General features: G+C 39.9%; 1 protein-coding gene and 1 non-coding gene across 42 annotated transcripts in view; both read right to left on the minus strand.

Moving 5' to 3' along the window:
* The window catches only part of PDE4D (phosphodiesterase 4D), a 1,448,272-nt gene that overhangs the window by 178,672 nt on the left and 1,250,104 nt on the right, over positions 1-19,496 (minus strand). For 39 of the 41 annotated variants that reach the window (XM_072826549.1, XM_072826537.1, XM_072826539.1 and 36 more), the window contains one exon: positions 16,140-16,189. In XM_072826549.1, the coding sequence (XP_072682650.1) occupies positions 16,140-16,189 (50 nt within the window). Of the gene's footprint in view, positions 1-1,542; positions 10,273-16,139; positions 16,190-19,496 lie in introns of those variants that run through there. The other 2 variants (XM_072826572.1, XM_072826573.1) reach the window with 1 other exon arrangement.
* LOC140634581 (U6 spliceosomal RNA) lies at positions 1,016-1,122 on the minus strand. Its single transcript, XR_012032006.1, has one exon. It is a non-coding gene; the product is annotated as a U6 spliceosomal RNA (small nuclear RNA).

A 19,496-nucleotide genomic window follows, 5' to 3' on the forward strand; every position in this document is an offset into this window, starting at 1 on the left:
TCCCACACACCTGTTCTTTTATCATTTGCAACAATCTCTTGCTCTATATTTCTGCAAACTAACTATTTTGCTAGTATAGGGCCTTTATTAGACCTTTTTCATGGACATCGCTATTCTGTGGTCTCTCAAATTTTTATATTTTCTTCTTTCATTCTTTGGAATTTTAAAAAGATTCCCAGGTGATTATAATGAACAAACAAGTTTGTGAACCACTACCCTAAACTCTTGGCGCAACATTCATTTGACTCTTAACTACACCCTACAATGGAACTAATACCCGTACACATGTCTATGATTTCTGAGCTGAGCTGCTCTTAAAGTATGCTTTCCCTCCATTTCCATTTTCTCCCTTCTGTTTATTAACAACTATTTCATAATTCTTAGGAGCCACTTCTTCCAGAAGACCTTCCTTATCTTGCTTAACATCTCCAGCAGAGAGGTGCTAACGTTCTCTCTGCGTTTCTTTTTAGAGGTGCCATTTGATGCTAAGGCTTAAACAAAGATGGTGGGGTGGGAGTGGCTCTCTTAGTTTTACTTTTTCTTTGTAGGGAAACACCTAAGGGGATCTGTCACACTTATGAATCTACCCTTCTTTGAAGGTCTGATTTGAAAGCAGATTGGGCTACACTTTGCACAAAGGCATTTTAAATGTGCAGGTGTGACTGCCCAAATTAACAACAATACTTTGAACTTTTACAGAACCTTTCATCAAATGGTATCAAAACAATTCAGCTTATAAAGCCTTAGGAAGCTGGTGGACAAAATTTTCTATTGATATATAAATGGGGATTTACTGCATTAGCTATGTTGGTGATTTGTTTCAAGTCCCAAACAATGGAACGTTTAGGCAAAGAAAAATATTTTCTGCAGGCTACGTCTTCAAATAGTGACATTTAATCTTGAAAACCTTTAAGAAAAAATAATCCTTTTCTTTTTAAATTTTTGTTGAGTTTAAGTTACCAGTACACAGGCACTTGTATTGAGAATTTAGTGATCCTTTTTTCTTAAATAAAAAAAAAAAAAGGAATGCTTTACAAATTTGCGTGTCATCTTTGGGCAGGGGCCATGCTAATCTTCTCTGTATCATTCCAATTTTAGTATATATGCTGCTGAAATGAGCACAGAACCTAATAATTATTTTTCTCTCTTAATTTGACTATGCATTAATTTCTTTTTGATAATCCAAAGAAGGTCACTGAACATACTAAAATGGACTTCACCTGTGGTAAAGGAGAAGCATACTCACCAAAGTATTTTTAAATGAACAAAAGTGTCTAACAAATCTGTTTGAGTCTTGTGGTTATTATTACTTAAACGTGTCTCTCCAAAAACACTTACGAATCTAATCTTTTTCTGTTTTCCTCCTTCTGGCTGCTTTCGCTATTTTTCCTCACATACATTACCGTGAGCTCAAGACTGGGAAGAGCAGTGCATTCCCATTTTCCCATATTTTAAATCTGTTGTTAAGTAATATGAGCAAAATGTGTCTGAGGAATGTTTATCAGACTATGGTTTTTATTTGGCTTTGTCCTAGCATATTAGTTTTTTTTTTTAATTTTTTGCCCCAATTCAATGGTTTCTTTGATGTCTTGTTTTGACCAGCTGCTGAGCTTTTTGTGGCTGTCCATTTACATCACTTTAAAAAATGGTACATAAATGAAATTTGAACAAAATGAACAGTACTTTCACATTGTTTAAAAATCAAACATGTTCCTAAGGAATCTGATTTATGGCAGATGGAGAACAAAACCTTCCAGAGGGAGGGCTGTTAAATGAGTCTTAATTGCTTGCACATGAAAATATAGTGACTAAGATTGTGTGCACAATTAGGAATTTAAACATGTAGAAAAGAACTGGCCATGGAAACATTTTTGCAGGCATAGCTAGTTTGTATGAAGACAGACAATAGAAGACAAGTTAGTAAAGGAAAATCATTTTAAGAGAAATTTAGCTGTTTACTTCTTTCTTCTTTATGTAAAGCTTCCAATTGTAAAGATGATTCATTTACCTCTGAAACTTACTGTACATTCAAGGGGAAAAAAAGGTTTATTCAAGAATTAGAATTTATTTTTTAGTCCCTACTATGTGCCAGATACTAGGCGTGGTGCTTATTCATTTCATTTAATCCTAATGATAGGTTTGTTATTAATCTACATTTTATAGTTGATAACTAGAGGCTCAGAGAATAAGTCGCTTAAAGTGAAATGGTTAATAAGGGGCATAGCCAAGATTCTCTGTATTGACTGAATAAATTCGAAGCCACCTTCTCCCACCCTCCACCATGCCTAGTAGTTCCCCTGGTAAAAGATACATACCCTTCAAAAAAAAGTAACACTAAGTGTCTTCTACTTTCAGTTTCTAGTCAAAATGCCTTCCTTGTGTTGGGTGACATGGCATGGTGGGGTTGGCTAGACCAGCCAGAGTTGGTCAGATCTGGGGTTTGGACAGAGATGGTAGGTTTAGACACAGAGACAAGAGCTGGGTGGCTTCAGAAGCTCTTCAGAGTGTGGGGCCAAGTGGAAGGATCTAGTCAAGAGATTCAGTGCCTCAGTGGCTCCATAGGTAGCCACCATAAGGCCAGTGAGGTTCTATGTGGTTCTGCCACAGTGTGTGGTACTCAGTCTAGCTGCCCATAGCCCTCGCTGGGCCCTCCTCACCATAATGCTGATGTTCCAAATGAGTAGATTGTGTGGTGTTCTTTAGTGACCCTCCATCTGTCTTCAGAGATCTAAGTCCATCTCATGCCTCTGATGGACCAAAGTGCCTTTTCCAGGGGACCTCAAATTCTCCTTCAGATTCTTTCTCCTTGGGAAATCTTTACTTTCCTGGGATGGGGTATAGGCTGTTTCTAGGAAGCGTCTGATGAATGCCACTGTGTGGATATCCATAACTAAAGTTCAAACAATGAACCTTCCAGTAAACTCAGAAACCCAGCTCGTCCGTACACTGGGGCTCTACTTACATGTTTTTCTTAGAAAGTTGAGAGGCTTAATAACAATCCCTCTCTATTATTCTGTATCCCTTAAAGTAAACCTAATTAGGTACTGACTTATTAGACTACAGTACATTTAGATTACTATTAAACAAAGATTACAGGAATACAAATTATTCCTCACTTTGATTCCTTATAAGCAAACCCAGAGCCACGGATCATGGGACCCTGTATAGAACTGAGCATAAAGGAGGTATCAATAAACGTGTGGATCAAATAACCAGGCAGTCAAATCACTTTTGTGCCTTCAGAGACACTGGATTCCCAGGGATACATTAATGAACAGGTGTCATCTGCATTTCTAAGAACCTTAACGTTATAAAGAATAGCTTGCTGAGATATATCTTAGCAAAATAAAGTGCGTTGTGACCAACCTTCTTACCTCACTATAATCAATAATAAGTCTTGATCCACCAATATTTATTCCCCTTCTCTAACGGTATCCTAATTTGCTTCATGAAATTATTTGGTGTCTCCACTGGGTAATTTTAATTAGAGCATAGCCCACAATGATCAAGTGCTTCCTGTGTGCCATGCATTGTGCTTATTTTTTTTATAAATATCATCTCAATTTTCATAAACTCCTTATGAGATAATTACTATTACTATGCCCACTTCAAAAACGAAGGACTTGAGGCTCTGGAAGGTTAAATGAAGTGTTTGAGGAGAAACATCTGTGTGTGGCGGAGCTGAGATATGAATCCACATAATCTGGCCTCATAATTTAGGCTCTTAGTACCACATTCTAGTACACAGTCTGGCAGAAAAGCCAGATGCCCTGTTCTTCTATAGCCAAGACCCAAGACTCAAACTAGACCAATTCGACCCCTTCCTGGAATTTTACGCTTGCATTAGATGAACAGAGAAACTAAAAACAGTTGTAGGAGGCTTACTAGGTTGCTTGCTCCTGCTATGAGAATTTCCCTTTATTTGTGCCTTTCTAGCATTCTGAAGAGGAATTTATTCCTTCCACCCTGATCCTCCAGCATGCCCACTAATACTCAGGGAATTGGAAATGATTCCAATATTCTATTTTACTTAAGTAGATTAGATTTCATTTTACTAGATTCTCCTTTACCTAAGTTAGCAGAGTTGGGTTTTACCTTGGAACCAGAGGATCACTGCTGATACACACCATTACCTAAGAGGAGGGTAGCCTAGGCGAGAACTGTGCAAATCCTCAAGACAGGATGCTGAAGCACACGGGAAGTGCCCAGTAATAATTTGATAGACTCCATGAGAAATACTGAGTGTCAAAATGCCAGGTTGGTTTCCTCTGCTGCCCTCTCTGTTGAAACGATGAGGGCTTGGGCCCCTCTCTCAGCTGGCGGGCTGAGACACACTAGCCTTCTTTATCTCCAGGACTTGTAGTGGTTTCCAGGGAATGGAACAGGGTTGAGAAGATCTTTAGAACACAAGGTGTGACTGAAGAGGCAAAAAGACTCCTAGAGATCATGGCTTTCCCCTCACAGGCTGACTTCAGATGAAGCAGACTCTTCCAAAATGTCTCCTGGGAAAACCTATCTGGTATGTTTATTCCGTTGCCATCACTCTACGATTAAAATCCTAAAGGACACCATCTTCCTTCAGAGTCTAGGCTTCACTTCTTTCACATCCATTCCTCCTTGGAATGGATTCATTTCTAGAATTAGCCTGATGCAGGCTATTCTGACATTCTGTTTGTTGACTAGGGTTGGTAATCATATTGGAAATAAGGTTTCTGGTCAAAAGTGAAGCATGACAATCCACCAATCAGACGGCGTTTTCCCAATATGGCCTACGAAATATCTCTGAAACCATTTCTAAAATGCTCTCAGCGGTGGCAGCTGGGCTGAAAAAAGGTACGGTTTACAAAGATAACTACTTTTAAGATCAACATGAATGGCACAATAGTGTCTGTTGATAGTCTTGTAATGCTTTTCAATATATAAGGTGCTTTTCGCCTACCTTTTCAGCAAGAGCTAACATTCACTGTTACCAGACACTGTGCCAAATATTCTTCATGCATTATGTCATGTAATCCTCAAAATCAAGAGAGATTATAGTTATTCACCATTTTAACAGCAAAGACTCAGAGCATAGAGTAAGTTGCCTATGATCACAAAGTGCATGAGCAGGAGAGCAAGCCGTGAAACCCCAATTCCCCTTTTCCCTCCTGCCAGGTTCTGACTTACATGTCAAACAAGCAAACAAAACTTACAACAGTTTGGAATGTTTTTCAAAATAAAAACCTGTAGGAAGAGAAAACCTAGGTCTATTTCTAGATGAACAATTCTAGTTAAAGAACACAGTCGCATAGTCACCTCAGAAGCCCTCATCTGTTCCTCCACTGCAAGCTCTCCATTCCAGGACCCGTCCTTTTCCGTTTCCCTCCCTAGTAACATGGAAAACATTTCCTCTTTTACTGCTCTGTCTGCTACTTTCTTGTGCTGGTTAAGTTTTCCCTAAGTTCATGAACTGGGTCCCCAGACCCTCTCCAGTCTCAGCTACGTGACAATGTCGACTGCTTCCTGGTTCTCTAGGGAAAAGACGTCTCATCCTGACTCAGTTCTTCTTCCCTCCTTTCCTTATTTAGCTACTCATCTACCCATTTATTTACAAACCCTCTGTTTTCTTTTAACTTAATGCTCTTTGTCAATCAATAGGGCACATTTTATCTTTTTCAGTTCTGAGAACCTCCAGGATGATGGTTCTAAAGCTCAGTGGAGATATTTTATGCCTCATTGGGATCTCAGAGCCTAAGCACAATCTTTCATGTTTCAGAAACAGAGAAAGGGCAAACCCAAGAGGGCACGCAGAAATGAGGTTCTCCACGTGGACAACTCAAGTGTGCAGTAGCAAATATCAGAAACATATCGGAGGGGGTGAGGCGTGCAAAATACACTGAATTAGAAGTACTTCCAGAGTGCCCATGGTGCTCAGAGAGAACCACAAAAGAGAGAGAGAGAGAGAGAAAGAGAGAGAGAGAGAGGATAACACACTACATAGCACTGGATATTTATTTAAACATTAGAAATATCTAGAGGAAGTACATCCGGAGGATAGAGAGCTCAGGAATTTCACAGCTAGAAACAGAACCCAAGAAAATGATCATGGGTATGAAGAGCCTATGGTGAATCTAAAACACAGAGATGATGAATCTCATCAGTCCATAAAAACTGCTATTTCAGGGGTTAAGAGTGAGTGATCCTAGAAGCACGGTGAGTGCCGAGTCTCAGGCACTCAACCTTCCTTTTAAAAATTTTTAAAGATTTATTTATCTTAGAGAGAGTGAGCATGAGTGGGAGGGGCCGAGGGAGAGGGAGAGAGAACCCCAAGCAGACCCCACACCCGGCCAGAGCCTGATGCGGGGTTCGATCCCAGGACCCGGACATCCTGACCTGAGCTGAAACCAAGAGTCAGATGTTTAGCCCACTGTGCCTGACCCAGTGCCCCGGCTGCCAAACCTCTGATATACCCCACCTGAGGCACTTCTCACACAGACCACGCGGCCTTTCCCCTGTGTCAGTTCCTGCCCTGGACACTCTCACCGCTGGCGGGTACTTCAGAGGAGTCAGGACTGTGGGAACTAAAGAATCCTTGAGGAATTCTACGTCCCAGGCAGGAATCCTTCCCTTAGCTTATGTAACTGAATTCTTAGGGTTTCCCAAAAGGTCGTCTGGATCCATAGACCTTAACCATCCTCTTGTCCTACTCTGCATTCATATCCATTCAGTAAAAGGATCATATACATTCATTTTCTGCTCTGCTTTAAAAACAAAATAAAAGACAAGAAAAGAAATTCCAGAAATACCTAGGGAATAACTCTCCTAGGGCAGATGACACAAATTGCGTATGTTTTTTGTGCACATGTCAATAAATCTAAAGAAAGGAAACCTTAACGATATGCCTTTGAGTCAGCTGTAACTTATCCTTTGTCATTTGTGGCTGTATATTGGACTCTCATAAGGGTTAAAGGAGATTATGCGTGTAGAGTCTTTAGTACATATTAAATGTCAGAAAACGTTACCTTTCATTAATATTAGGAGTCATGACATAGCCAATGGATTTAAAAAAAAAACATTTTCTTAGATGGGGAAAGAAGGCTGCTAGAAGTGAACTCCCCATTGATTCATGGAGTCAAACAATTCCTTGTCACATTTAACCAGTAAAATTTGGGAAATTAGACCCAAAAGAATTTTCATTGCTTTGCTCCACCACAGTAATGTTTTTCTGAGTAGGCTTAGAATATTCTCTAAGGCATATATGGGTGGGAAGCACTTTGTGGGTAAAGGGAGTGACTTAAGAATGGAGCTTTTGTTCTTTCTTTCTCTTTTTCTTTCTTTTATTTATTTTTTTTTAAGGAAACTTGGTACTGTGTCTAAGAAGACAAAAAGGATACAGTTACTAAACATAACATTTCCCAAGCCCGCTCCTACCCCCTACACAAAAATGGACATGATACTTCGTTTTCTTCCAAGAGAAGAGCGAGCTGAGCTAATTAAAATCTTGTATACATTTTGAGAGATAACAGCAATGACAGCCCAGTGATGACGACCACAGTGACGTGGTTTGGACTGATAATAATATCACCTTGTCTTTCCTTCCTAATCACACAGCACTTCACACATAGTATCTTGTTTATCCTAGACTGCATTGTTTGTTACATGGGGGTGTGGGTGTCACTAATACACTTTTCAGAAAGACAGTGATTTTCCAACAAATTATGAGCAACGTCATGGCAACACTGTGCAGTGGTACTTTCGCCCACAACATTCAATATTCCATTATTCTCCCAAATTTGGCTGATCAAATGGTTCACCATTCATTAATAATATAGATGGTGAGCCTTATCCCAAAGCTTCTGGACTGTCTGGGAAATCTGTCCTTTTACATTTGTCTTCAACCAACCCCTGGTGATCTCTTTAGCCAGGAGAGCTTGGGAAATACTGCCCTTTTCAAACTCAGGGCAGTGAGGAAGGGTTATTGGCTGCAGTGGATTTAGTGGACATTCAGATCCTCTCTTTTCATGGCAGCTTTGCTGATCACTGGGAGAATAATGAACAGTCGTGCCATTGGTGTCACAGGCTCAGGTTCAGTAGATACTGTCCTATCCAAGGGGTATTATTATTATTACTTGAAAATACAGTTAATTTTTCACTGTGGCTCCCTAATACTGAAGTATCAGTAGGCAGCACTTCATCAGTGCTTTTTCTCTGTGGGGAAAGACAAACAGATAACTGAGACCTGGGAAATACAAACATGCTTGTCACTAGATTCTATGTAAAATGGTAAAGCTATATTTGCTCTTGCTACTCACTAGTCAACAGCTAAGAAATGTCTTAAATTAAATCTATCATACATAACTAAAATGCGTTAAATATGTGCCTAATGCCCACGTAGCACTTTATCATATATTCTTTAAAATAGAAGCATTTTGACATGATTAAATTTTTCTCATAAATCATTTAAAAACCTTTTTATTATAGAATTTTTCTGTACCTAAATAGAATTCATATGTTATTTAGCATTTGGGATTGTTTTCGATCTTTGATGCATATACACATGTGCTGCGATGAACATCTGTGTGTATGACTTCAACTTTCCCGTCTTTTCTCATCAATCCTCAATCTAATCACCTGTCGAGTCTTCTCAGCTTGGTCTCTGAAAAGAGCTGTGAGTCCATTCCCTCATCTTCACTGGCCACACCACCACCTGAGTTCAGAGCTGCATTACCTTTAGCGGGTACTTGACCTGTAACAGCCTCCTGATGAGTATGGGGCTGCCTCTGCTCTCTGCTTTTTGGTCTGTTTCCATTCCATTTATTTTCTTTTTTTCTTTCTTTCCTTTTTAGAGATAGAGGTGGGGGAAGGGCAGAAGGAGAGGTAGAGAAAGAGAATCCTAAGCAGGCACTCGTGCTCAGCGCAGAGCTAGATATAGGGCTGCATCTCATGACTCTGAAATAAAGACTTGAGCCAAAATCAAAGAGTTGGAGGCTTAACCGACTGGGCCACCCAGGTGCCCCTTTCCAGGCCATTTTCTGTATTGCTTCCAACGTTGTCATTCTAAAATACATACTTGCTTCTCTGCACAGGAATGATTCATGATTTTCCCTTGTCCATAAAATAAAGTCCACCACGGTCAACACTGGCTCCAATACTCTTTACACAATTGCTTTAATCTGCTCCTGCAGCTGATCCATACACTTTCAACTCTCTTTGCTCTTTACTATCCCCAGTCCCTTGATCTGACAGGCATTCTGTGCTTCTACCCTTACTCTTGCTGGTCCCTTGGGGTCAGAGGATCATCTCCTACCTAAATGCAGAACTTTACATTCGTCAAAGCTCAGCAGGGAGCTTTCCATAGGTGGTACATATATTTGAAGTTGCTTCAATCATGGCCCTTTGCCGGCACATAATTAGTCACGATTCCTTCTCCCCTTGACTGTGAATTGCTTGATGCCAGTAGTCACATTTTACTCATTTCTTGATCTCCAGCACCAACTTTATGGCAGGCCATATAGAAAACATTTGTTCACCAAATGGACAAGAATAATAATAAAATGAGAGCATTTATAGTGCCTACCACTTGTTGAATACATTCTAGGTACCAATTGCTGACTTAGGATTTACTGACGAGAAAATAAAAGCTTAGAGAATTTAAGAAAATTGACCACAATTACACAGCTAATAAAAGGAAAGCTAGGGTTTCGACTTATATGGTTTGACTCATAACCTTTTTACTGTGCTGACTAAATGAATATGCAATCTCATTTAATTATGTCAATTACAGTTATAACAAAATACCCAGAGCAGAGATTCAAGCAATAGAGATTCAATTAGTTATTTTCTTCATGATTATGCATTTTTTTCACTGTTTAAAAAAATCAAATATGACTTCAATTCTTGATTGAAAAGTCACTGTGTCAGACTTGGTCTTTTTCACATATACTCTACTAATCTAAATAAAAGTATAGAAAGGCAAGACAAGTTAGCTATAAGAAAACAGACTTTTACACCTCTAAAAGATGATAAGTGTTAACAGTTATATAGTCATGCTCCATGCATTTAAGCAAATCTTTCAGTTCAACGCTTTGTCCAGAAAAGTCTTTTAACTTTTTTGTAAAAGTAACATCCTTTGGCTTAAAAAAATATTTTTTAAAGACTTTATTTATTTGGGGGAGAGAGAGAGAACATACACAAGCAGGGGGAGGATCAGAGGGAGAAGGGCAAGCAGACTCTGTGCTGAGTGCAGAGCTTGATGCAGGGCTCAATCACACAGCCCTGAGATCATGACCGGAGCTGAAATCAAGAGTCAAATGCTTAACTGACAGAACTGCCCGGCACCCCTGGCTTAAAAATTTAAAACATTTGGTAGTCATTAGATGTATTGAGTGTAAAAGTAAAATAAGCAAAAAAATTTCCCAAAAAGTCAATGTACAGACATTCACATACACAATCTTCATCAATTTTTCATTCAAGCTATTAAACCACATGTACTCGGCATTTCTCAATCATATTCTTAAAAATGCTAACTGAGCTCTCATTTTCTGCAATTATTATAGTCTTGTTACAATCTGCTCTTATTAAAAGAAAGGGGGGGAAAGGAATTACATGAAGCAGTGCCTGCTGGTAGAGGAGGACTTCCATGGACAGCTTGGTCCCCCCCTTCTTCCTTCTTGCACACTGCCCTATCACACATTGTAGCTCAGTGTTTCCCCAGGCTCTCTCCCCTACACCCCTTTTGCCCTCTTTATGCAGACCTTGCTTTCAATTATCTGTCATATTACATCTATTTCTTTTTATATTATATACACTACTTGTTCTGTCTCTCTGTCTGTCTGTCTCTCTCTCTCTCACACACACACACAGGCACACACAGAGACTTAAAAGGACTACTTAGTATTACTGTCACCATAAAATAGTTTCTTGGTTTCTTTTCTTTAATAAGCACAAAATGTTAAATGGTTATCCAGATAAAACACAATAATTGTTCCAGTTAAATATCTTTGTTTCTCCCCCACTTATTGAATTGGAGAAATGGCTGTGTGCTTTAGAAAGAACAATAAACGTACAAGGTTAAGTTTCTTCTCATTGTGTTTTGACTGATTAGTTCTATTTGGATGGTTTACTTTTTAAATCCTCTACTTACCAACTGACTAAATTCTATTTAGAGCACGTTCATTTTTTAAGTAGTTGTGAATATTCAAGATGAAAAGAATATGGAGTGGAGACTTACACCAAAAATTTTTTTGGGCTAAAACCAATTTTGTTTTATGCTTGTCATTGCACCACCTGTGTCCTTCTAGAGGTAAAGCGTAAGCAGTTATACTTACTTTATTGCTTGGAGAGAAAAGCTTGTATTTTCTAGAATCTCAAGTCGAAAGCTTTTGCCTTAGACTTCCAAACTCTACTTATCTGAAGGCCTACAGTTATATTTAGTGAATATAATCAAAACAGCTCTAAATATAAAAACCTGTCTGGTGAGAAGGTGGGACATGATATTTTCTAATTTTCAAGTTTATATACAAGAAATACAATGCTCTATCTATTGCTCAGAATAATATCATTACAATAATATTCTTTAATTCTTATTTTACTTTCCCCAAATATACACTTTTATGGTGGGCCTGGAGGCTACCCCAGTAAGATGGATGATTTCATAGGGGTGTAAGAAGGCCCCTGGACTCACAGATATTTATCCTTGGATCTATGTCTAAGTAGCATTTGCTCTTATGAGGTCTCAGATTTCTCATCTTTATTTGAGAGGGAGAGAGAGAGAGAGAGAGAGAGCGAGCACATGAGCAGGCGGAGCAGAGGGACAGGGAGAGAGAACCTGAAGGAAACTTTGTGCTGAGTGCGGAGCCCAGTGCAGGTTTCCATCTCACGACCCTGAGATGATGACCTGAGCCAAAATCAAGAGTAACCGAATGAGCCACCCAGGCATCCCTCACTTTTTTCTCATCTTTACAATAGAGAAGCTTAAATAAATTTTCTCTGAGTTACATTCTTGTGTGAAAATCCTTAATTTGAAAATGATTTAATAAAGCAATCGAAACTATGGAAATTAGAAACATAGTGAAAAGCGATATTGTGAAGACACGACAAGGTTTTATGAGAGAGTCTTTCCTGAGCTAACATCATTGAAAAACAAAATGCTCAGAAGGACTAATTATGTTCCAAAGAGATGTGGCTGTGCTCCAAAACCAATACAGAGCAGCCCCATCGGGCGAGGGCTTGGGCATCCCTGACGCTTTGCTGCCCTCTCATGTTTCCACACACTCTTGAGTTCTATTTACGTCCCTCAAGGACCAGTGCAGGTGAGTGAGCCTTGCTCTACGTAATACAAGGATTCCTAAAAATGTCCTGTCCTTACAATTTAAAACAATCATAAACGGAATGTTCCAGAGAAGCTGATACACCATCAATGTCTTCCTCTCCTCCACCCTCTGAATTTTCAAATTTGCTTTAAGAACAACAACAACAACAACAATAACAAAGATGCCAGGCATGGATTATGGTCGTAGGAAGTAGCACTTGGGGAGTTACTCATAACCTGCTGACTTCTGGCGTTGGTCTAACTTATCTCCCTGGCTTTCTGCAACAGCATGGAGAGCTAGCTACTCGTATCTCCATTCTTCCGATGAGGGAACAAAGCACATGAGAGAGACACGCTCCGCACCATGGCTCCAAAAGCCACACACCCTGTTTTTGTTACATCATAGTAAAGAACAAAACAGCTATTTAGTAAATAAGACTCTTTTGTAAATGTACATTTGGAACCTTTTTTTTTTTTAATTGTGAAATCATTTCATAACCACCTTTTTACCTATTAGGTATGAAAACAAAAACTGCCAAGTGATTTACAAGCTTTAACTCCAGTGATACAAAATCAAACTTCCCTGGCTTTAAAACATGTCAACTGGAATAACCTCAAAGGGGAAAAGGCTATTCTAAGTTCTTTGGGAGAAAGCTTTAGAAAACGTAGTATGACAGATGTAGACCGTCAAGGTTCTTAAGTCTTCTTTTTGAAAAAAAATCAGTTGATTTGTGGAAACATTAGAGAGTTCATTATGCTCCTTCAAAGAGCTATGACTCCAATGTACGTTCTTGGATTTTGAAAAAGATTCTGAACCATACTTCAATGCCCATGTCACAAAGGCACTGATGTCTGTGGCAATGAGGAGAGGAAGGGGCACAGCACTGGGAGCAATTGGAGGGACCATTTTTGACAGATACCAAGGAAATCTGTCCATTTTGACCATTTGGGGGGGGGGACTCCATATTTTATGCCCCTACAAGCTGTCTTCACTCATTCTTTCCTTCTTTCATCTCTCTGCCCTATTCTTTCCATCACTGCTAGTTCTCCATACAGAGAATAAAAACCAGGGCAAAGCAAAAGAGAAAATGATGCATTGAGTGCCTACTTTGAGAAGCACTGCGCACTAAGAGCATCCACATGTGAACTCATTTAATTTGGCACTAACTGTTACAAATGACGTCATACAAATGACGTATGTTACAAATGACGTCATACAAATGACGTATGTTAACCAATTTATAAATGGGGAAACTGAGGTAGAGAAAGGTACATGGCCTGCCTAGGGCCACGTGGCTATCATGGTAGAGCATGGTTTGAATTCTAGACAGGCAGAGCACCCATGCTGCACAATTCCAGGGATTCGTGTCAGCGATGTTCTATGGGGCGACCCCCCCAGGGGTCCCTGGAGCTGTCACCACAGCAGCCTTTTGGACCACTCACCCAGACTTTGCCATAAGCTACACTTTTCCTCTCGATCCTCAACAAAATATCCAAGAAGGTCAAGTTCACCGTAAAGGGGTGCCCCACTGACTCTTTGTAACACTCTTCTCCGCCCTTTCCAGGACCACCACACAGGTGTAGCTGGGTTCCAGCAATGGGGTGGGGTGGGGGGTGGACTTGGAAGTAGGACCTGAACAGAGTCAGCTGCTGCGGGAAGTATTTCACTTTTCTGTGTGTCTCAACTCTTACTTCTGTCAAAGTTTACATTTTTAAGGGCCCACTTTTTCAGAATGGGCTCAGAGAGGGGAATCTTTCCCTGCCATTGCTTTCATTCCCTTACCCACCATTCCATTTTTCCACCTTGGTTTGCTAGGTGAGGGCAAGGAAAAAGACTTCCATTTTCTAGTTAATTTCCTGGTGTGCTCTGTGATGAACACGACTGCACTCAGCAGCTAATGACAGTTAATTAGTTTCCCTTCCTAGATAAGATATTTCTGTAGCCCCATTGTCCCTAGGCCCCAGGTCAGAAGCTTGTGGGTACAAATGAGGCCATGTTAACCTTAATTCCCAGATTTCAGTTCCCTCTGGTATTGTTCCTGGGCCTCAATACTATGTTAACATGTCTGGGAGCTTCTAGAGGGTCTCTCACATGTGTTTAAGACAAAGTCTGTGCTCTTTGAGTGCAATTACTTTCCCTTTAATCACTTCCAGGCATCTGCCAGAGTGGCTGGACAGCTGCCGGACCACTGACCACCCACCACCTCTTGATGGACACAACAATCAATCTCCACTGGTACCTACAGCTGCTCTTCTGGGAGGATGCTCCTATGGGGCTGGCTCATATGTGACCTCAAGCTACAAAAGCTTTCAGGAACCAAAATAGCACTGCATTCTGCTCAAACCACAATGTCAGAGTCTTGCCTATGGCAAAAATAGCAGGGATGGAAGGATGGCCCCTCCTTATAGAGGTCAGATCTAGGGGCCAGGGCAGGGCTGGGGACGAGCTTCCATGTGGTGTCTCTCACCAGAGTCCCCAGCTGCATGGCCACAAAGGTTGGCCTGCTTGTCCCTCAACATAAAAGGCAAGTGCTCAGAGACAAAGCCATTCACCTCTCCATCCCTATCTCAGTATAGGCTCATCAACATGGAATTTTGCTTTCTGGAAGAAATTTTTTTTTTATTGGGTCTGGAAAGAAATTTTTTATTTGAAGAAGTTATTTTGATATATAGGAATTTCTGTTACTGTCCATCTCTCAACCAATGACAAGAAGAAAACTGGTGGGCCAGGCATATGCTATGAAATGACACCTGAAAATCATCACCAATAATATCTTGAAAGATAAGCATGGGGAAGAGAATCAATAATTTAATATCCATTGCATTCAAGAGACATTCAGAAAAGAACTGCATTACCAACTGTTCCAGAATCAACTCTGATGTAGTGGTTATAAAGGAGACCAGATGAAAAGTGCTGACCTGAACAGTGAAGTTAACTTTCAAGCAAAGTGTACTCACTAATAACTTAATAAGGAGCTCTCAGAATATTCTGAGTTGGAGTCCAAGGAAGGCACTTGAATCAAATCAAGTATTGGGCTAATTTGGAGACTATGTTAATTTTCTTCTGGTAATAATTTTAGAAAACATAGGTTTTCTTTTCCAGGCAATTATTTTAATGAATCAATTGGGGTTTCAAGAAATGATTAAATGAGTTCAATTTGGTTTCAGGTTCAGCAAAATGAGATCATTTGTTCTGTTTTTGGTTCAGCTGAGGTCAAGCCTGGTGTTCAAAATAGACTAATAGGATATTTTTTTTTTTTTTTGCACTTTATGTCCCTCATCCTGCCTTCCCCTTCTCTTCCCCAAACATCTGTTCTTTTGATCTCACTGAACTGTGCTGTGTTGTATAATTACTTCTCCTCTCCCCTCCCAAAGCAAATTTATTCTGAATTCTAAGTCCAAATCAGGACTACTGAAATAGGGTTCCCTCCTACACACAACTGGGATATCATTTAACCAGGAAGGTCCCTTTTATTTATGCTTTCACTTTCATTAAACCCAAGTACCACATATTGATATCATGCTGGTAGCATAAGCCTGGGAACAACATGGTCAACATTTGGAAGGTAACTCTATCTCTTGAAATGCAAATGCCCAGAGCAATATTAAACTCAGTACAAGCACAGACTTAAATGGTTTTTAAAAATGGCACATCAGTAAAGATTTCCCAAGTACGAGCTTAAACGGACAACTTGTGGGCTCAACGAGAGACATGATAATAGAGAGAACAAGGACCAATTTCTTTAAAACTACAGAATTGCAGTATAAAATTGGTCAGTCTTATGTTGAACCTTGGAAGACATGTTTTTTTTCCAGACAGAGGAAGAGGAAGCTACTAGATCTTCCTTACCTGTAATGGTGGCTTTGTTGATGGATGGTTGGTTGCACATGGGTGATCTTCTGACAAAGAGAGAAAAGTACAGCAGTAAATATGTGGTGCATATTAATTTGAGGAGCCACGGAGTCATTTCAGATATGTCATTTTAATCTAAAGAATGATTTTTAAGCTAGGACATGCAAATGGAAATTTCTTTCAGACTAGCCAGTTAAGTTCCCAGGTACCTTTTACACTATAGTTCAGATCACATATGTCAAAAATGAAAACAATTATATCTCATAGTGACAGACTTTGGGGCAAATGAAGCTGAAGTGAATGTCACAGGGACATGATAGAGGAGGAAGTTCTTATTGATTGACTACGTTCAACTAAACTGGGGCTTACAGAGCAAACACAGACTTCATGCATTTGAAAACAGTCAATTGGGGATCCCTGGGTGGCGCAGCGGTTTGGCGCCTGCCTTTGGCCCAGGGCCCGATCCTGGAGACCCAGGATCGAATCCCACGTCGGGCTCCCGGTGCATGGAGCCTGTTTCTCCCTCTGCCTGTGTCTCTGCCTCTCTCTCTCTCTCTGTGTGTGTGTGTGTGTGTGTGACTATCATAAATAAATAAAAATTAAAAAAAAAAAGAAAAGAAAAACAGTCAATCTACAAGTAGTTTCCCAAATACTGTGGTGAGAAACTCTTATTTTGGGCACAAGTTCTCAGAAGTGAATGACTCCTTGTAAACTGTATTACAATTAGAGAAGCTATTTAAACCCTTTCCTTTCTTTTTCTGCACATTGAGAAACATCTCTGATGCACGTTAGAGAGGTATAGTAATGCTTTGTCCAAATAGATGCAATAGAAATACCATACTTTAGAAACACTATACACTAAAGGTACTTGAATAGATTCTATCTTGTATTCTCTAAGTTTTCAGATGTTTCCCAAGTTTCACAAGATGATTATAACTCCCTTGACCTATAAAACCCTGTTATAAAACTAACTTGTATTCTCTACAGAATCCAGAACAATCTATCCGGCATTCGGTCAATGCTTAATAAATTATGTTGAAAAGAATATCATTTATGGAATATAACTTTATAAAGTTGATACTTATAGTTGGAAGCTCTTAAGATACTGCATAGTGATCTTTAACACTTAAGCAACACTTACCAAATACTTACGATCTGTGGGACACTGTGCTAAATGGGTACTTTAGATGAATCATCTACTTTGATCCCCAAAAGAAACCTTAAGGCAGGTAATCTCATTGTTTGAATTTTACCAGTGAGGAAAACGAAGCTTTGGGAAGGCGAATCACTCATTCAGGGTAAGAGAGCTGAGATTTTTAACTACAACCATTCAGGGCCAGTTCTAGGGCCAGCGATCTGCTACACTGCCTTATTTTGAGGATGTTTTGGGGAAACTGGACTAACAGCCATGCATCTGTGCAAATGCCAGGCCCTTGCAAAGTCCTGTTCACATCTGCTCTCCTGAGATGACAAATCTCCTACTTGGGGACTGCAATCTAGTCCTCTGTAAATTCTCACTGCCTTATTTCCAGTCAGTATCTGCTCTGCCTCACTGCTCTTACGTTTATTGATGTCAGTTTGGGATTGAAGTTTTGCATTTCACTGGAAATGCACCAAAATTCGACTATCAAATTATTTTAGTATTTTTTCTTTTTTAGTAAATGAAATGAGGAACTTTGAAACTTGCTAAATGCTTCATAAAACAGAAAGGTTAATGCTTTAAATTGCTACCCTGAACTAGATCTGATCTCTATATAGTTATCTTGCTGAGAGTTTATTATTTAAATAATTTATATCTTACTGTGGTTCTTGCTCTGTGGAAAATTTAGAAAGCGTTTTATCTGAAAACAGTATCAAATAAATAGTTTTAAACTTTTCTACTGTTTTGGGAAACCAAATTATTAACTTGTTATGTATTATTTTCTCTAAATATCAATCCAACAGCTGGGGAACTTGATATTTCAACAAATAATGACAAGGAGAAAATATTAATCATTTGATCCATGGTTACAGTGATAAATGAATAATGAAGAATGAGCCAGAACCCACTCTGGAACTGGAAATCTCAAAGGCATGAAAGAGCAAGGTGATAGGAACCAATAGTAGGCTAGCAAAGTGAGCTATGCACATTTGAGTACCCACAAGGGCTAGGCTTCACATGCATTCTTCCCGGACAGACTCCTTTCCTGGAGCAAACAAAAAGGGTAGATTGTGCAAGATAGCACATGCCTTCCATGAAATCCATGGGTAAGCTTGGAAATGTTTTAGTGGCACTGTAAGCGTCCAGCTGGGAAAATTCTGATTCCCTCATGGTCATCATGTGACAGGCCGGAGTTAGAACCATTTCACTGTCACTGAACACAGCAGAGTTTAGCCATGTGTAGATTGAATCTTACTATTCTGATATCTGAAGAGGTTGGTTTGATGTGAATCAGTAAAGGAGGAACGAATCTGTATTAACCACAAGAGAGACCACAAAGGCTTTTATTTAGAGTCTATCAGCTAATACTGTTTGGTTAGAGGTCACTGGGCATACAGTAAGTCAAATTTAGGCATCAGCTATGGGTTTCCATCCTCCTCTAGCTACTCTTTTCCACTTTAATCTGCTTTGTCCTTATAAATCAGGTGAAAACTTCTGTCTTGCCAGGAATGGGCTTTACATCATCTCTTTAGAGACAGAAGGCCAGTCTGATGCCTTCATACCTTTCTGGTCAACTGCTTGCCTGCCACAGGTTTAGATGCTGACACCCAAGTGACCATGTCTGAAGGAAGAGTAAGTGCATTATATAGTTTCCTGTTTGCCTTTTAAAGATCTTGACTGAATTTCCTGGATAATATTAGAGACCAAAAACTTTGGGAGTGACACCAGGTAATCTCATGCATCCTGTGGGGCTGAGACTCTCCAAAGAGGAGGAGGCCTTACCTATGAGTTACCAAAAGTTGAAAGCCCCATGGGGCTGTTGAACTCAGTGTGATATTTTATGGCCATGGAGCACAGAAGACATGTTTGGTAATGAACAAACACCTCAAGTATACCCTCAGATTCCACATGCTACGTTATCCTTCACTCTTCCAGCCAACAAGCACATGCAGAGTGGTTTCTCTGTGCTGGGTATTACACCTAGACACCAGGATTGCACATGGGAACCAGATATAAGCCCTGCTCACTGCACACTGACATCTTAAGGGGCATTCAGACAAGTCGGCAGGCACCTGGAGTAGAGAGCCATCTGTACTAACATAGCAGTTAGGGGCAGGATGCCACCAGACAGGAATGGTAGGGCATACCATTAAGTTTGGGACCGGTGGCCATGTGTGTATGTTGGGTGTTAGTCAGGGAGGATGGCCCCAAAT

The sequence above is a fragment of the Canis lupus genome, chromosome 5 (assembly GCF_048164855.1).
Source record: "Canis lupus baileyi chromosome 5, mCanLup2.hap1, whole genome shotgun sequence".
Classification (NCBI taxonomy): Eukaryota; Metazoa; Chordata; class Mammalia; order Carnivora; family Canidae; genus Canis; species Canis lupus.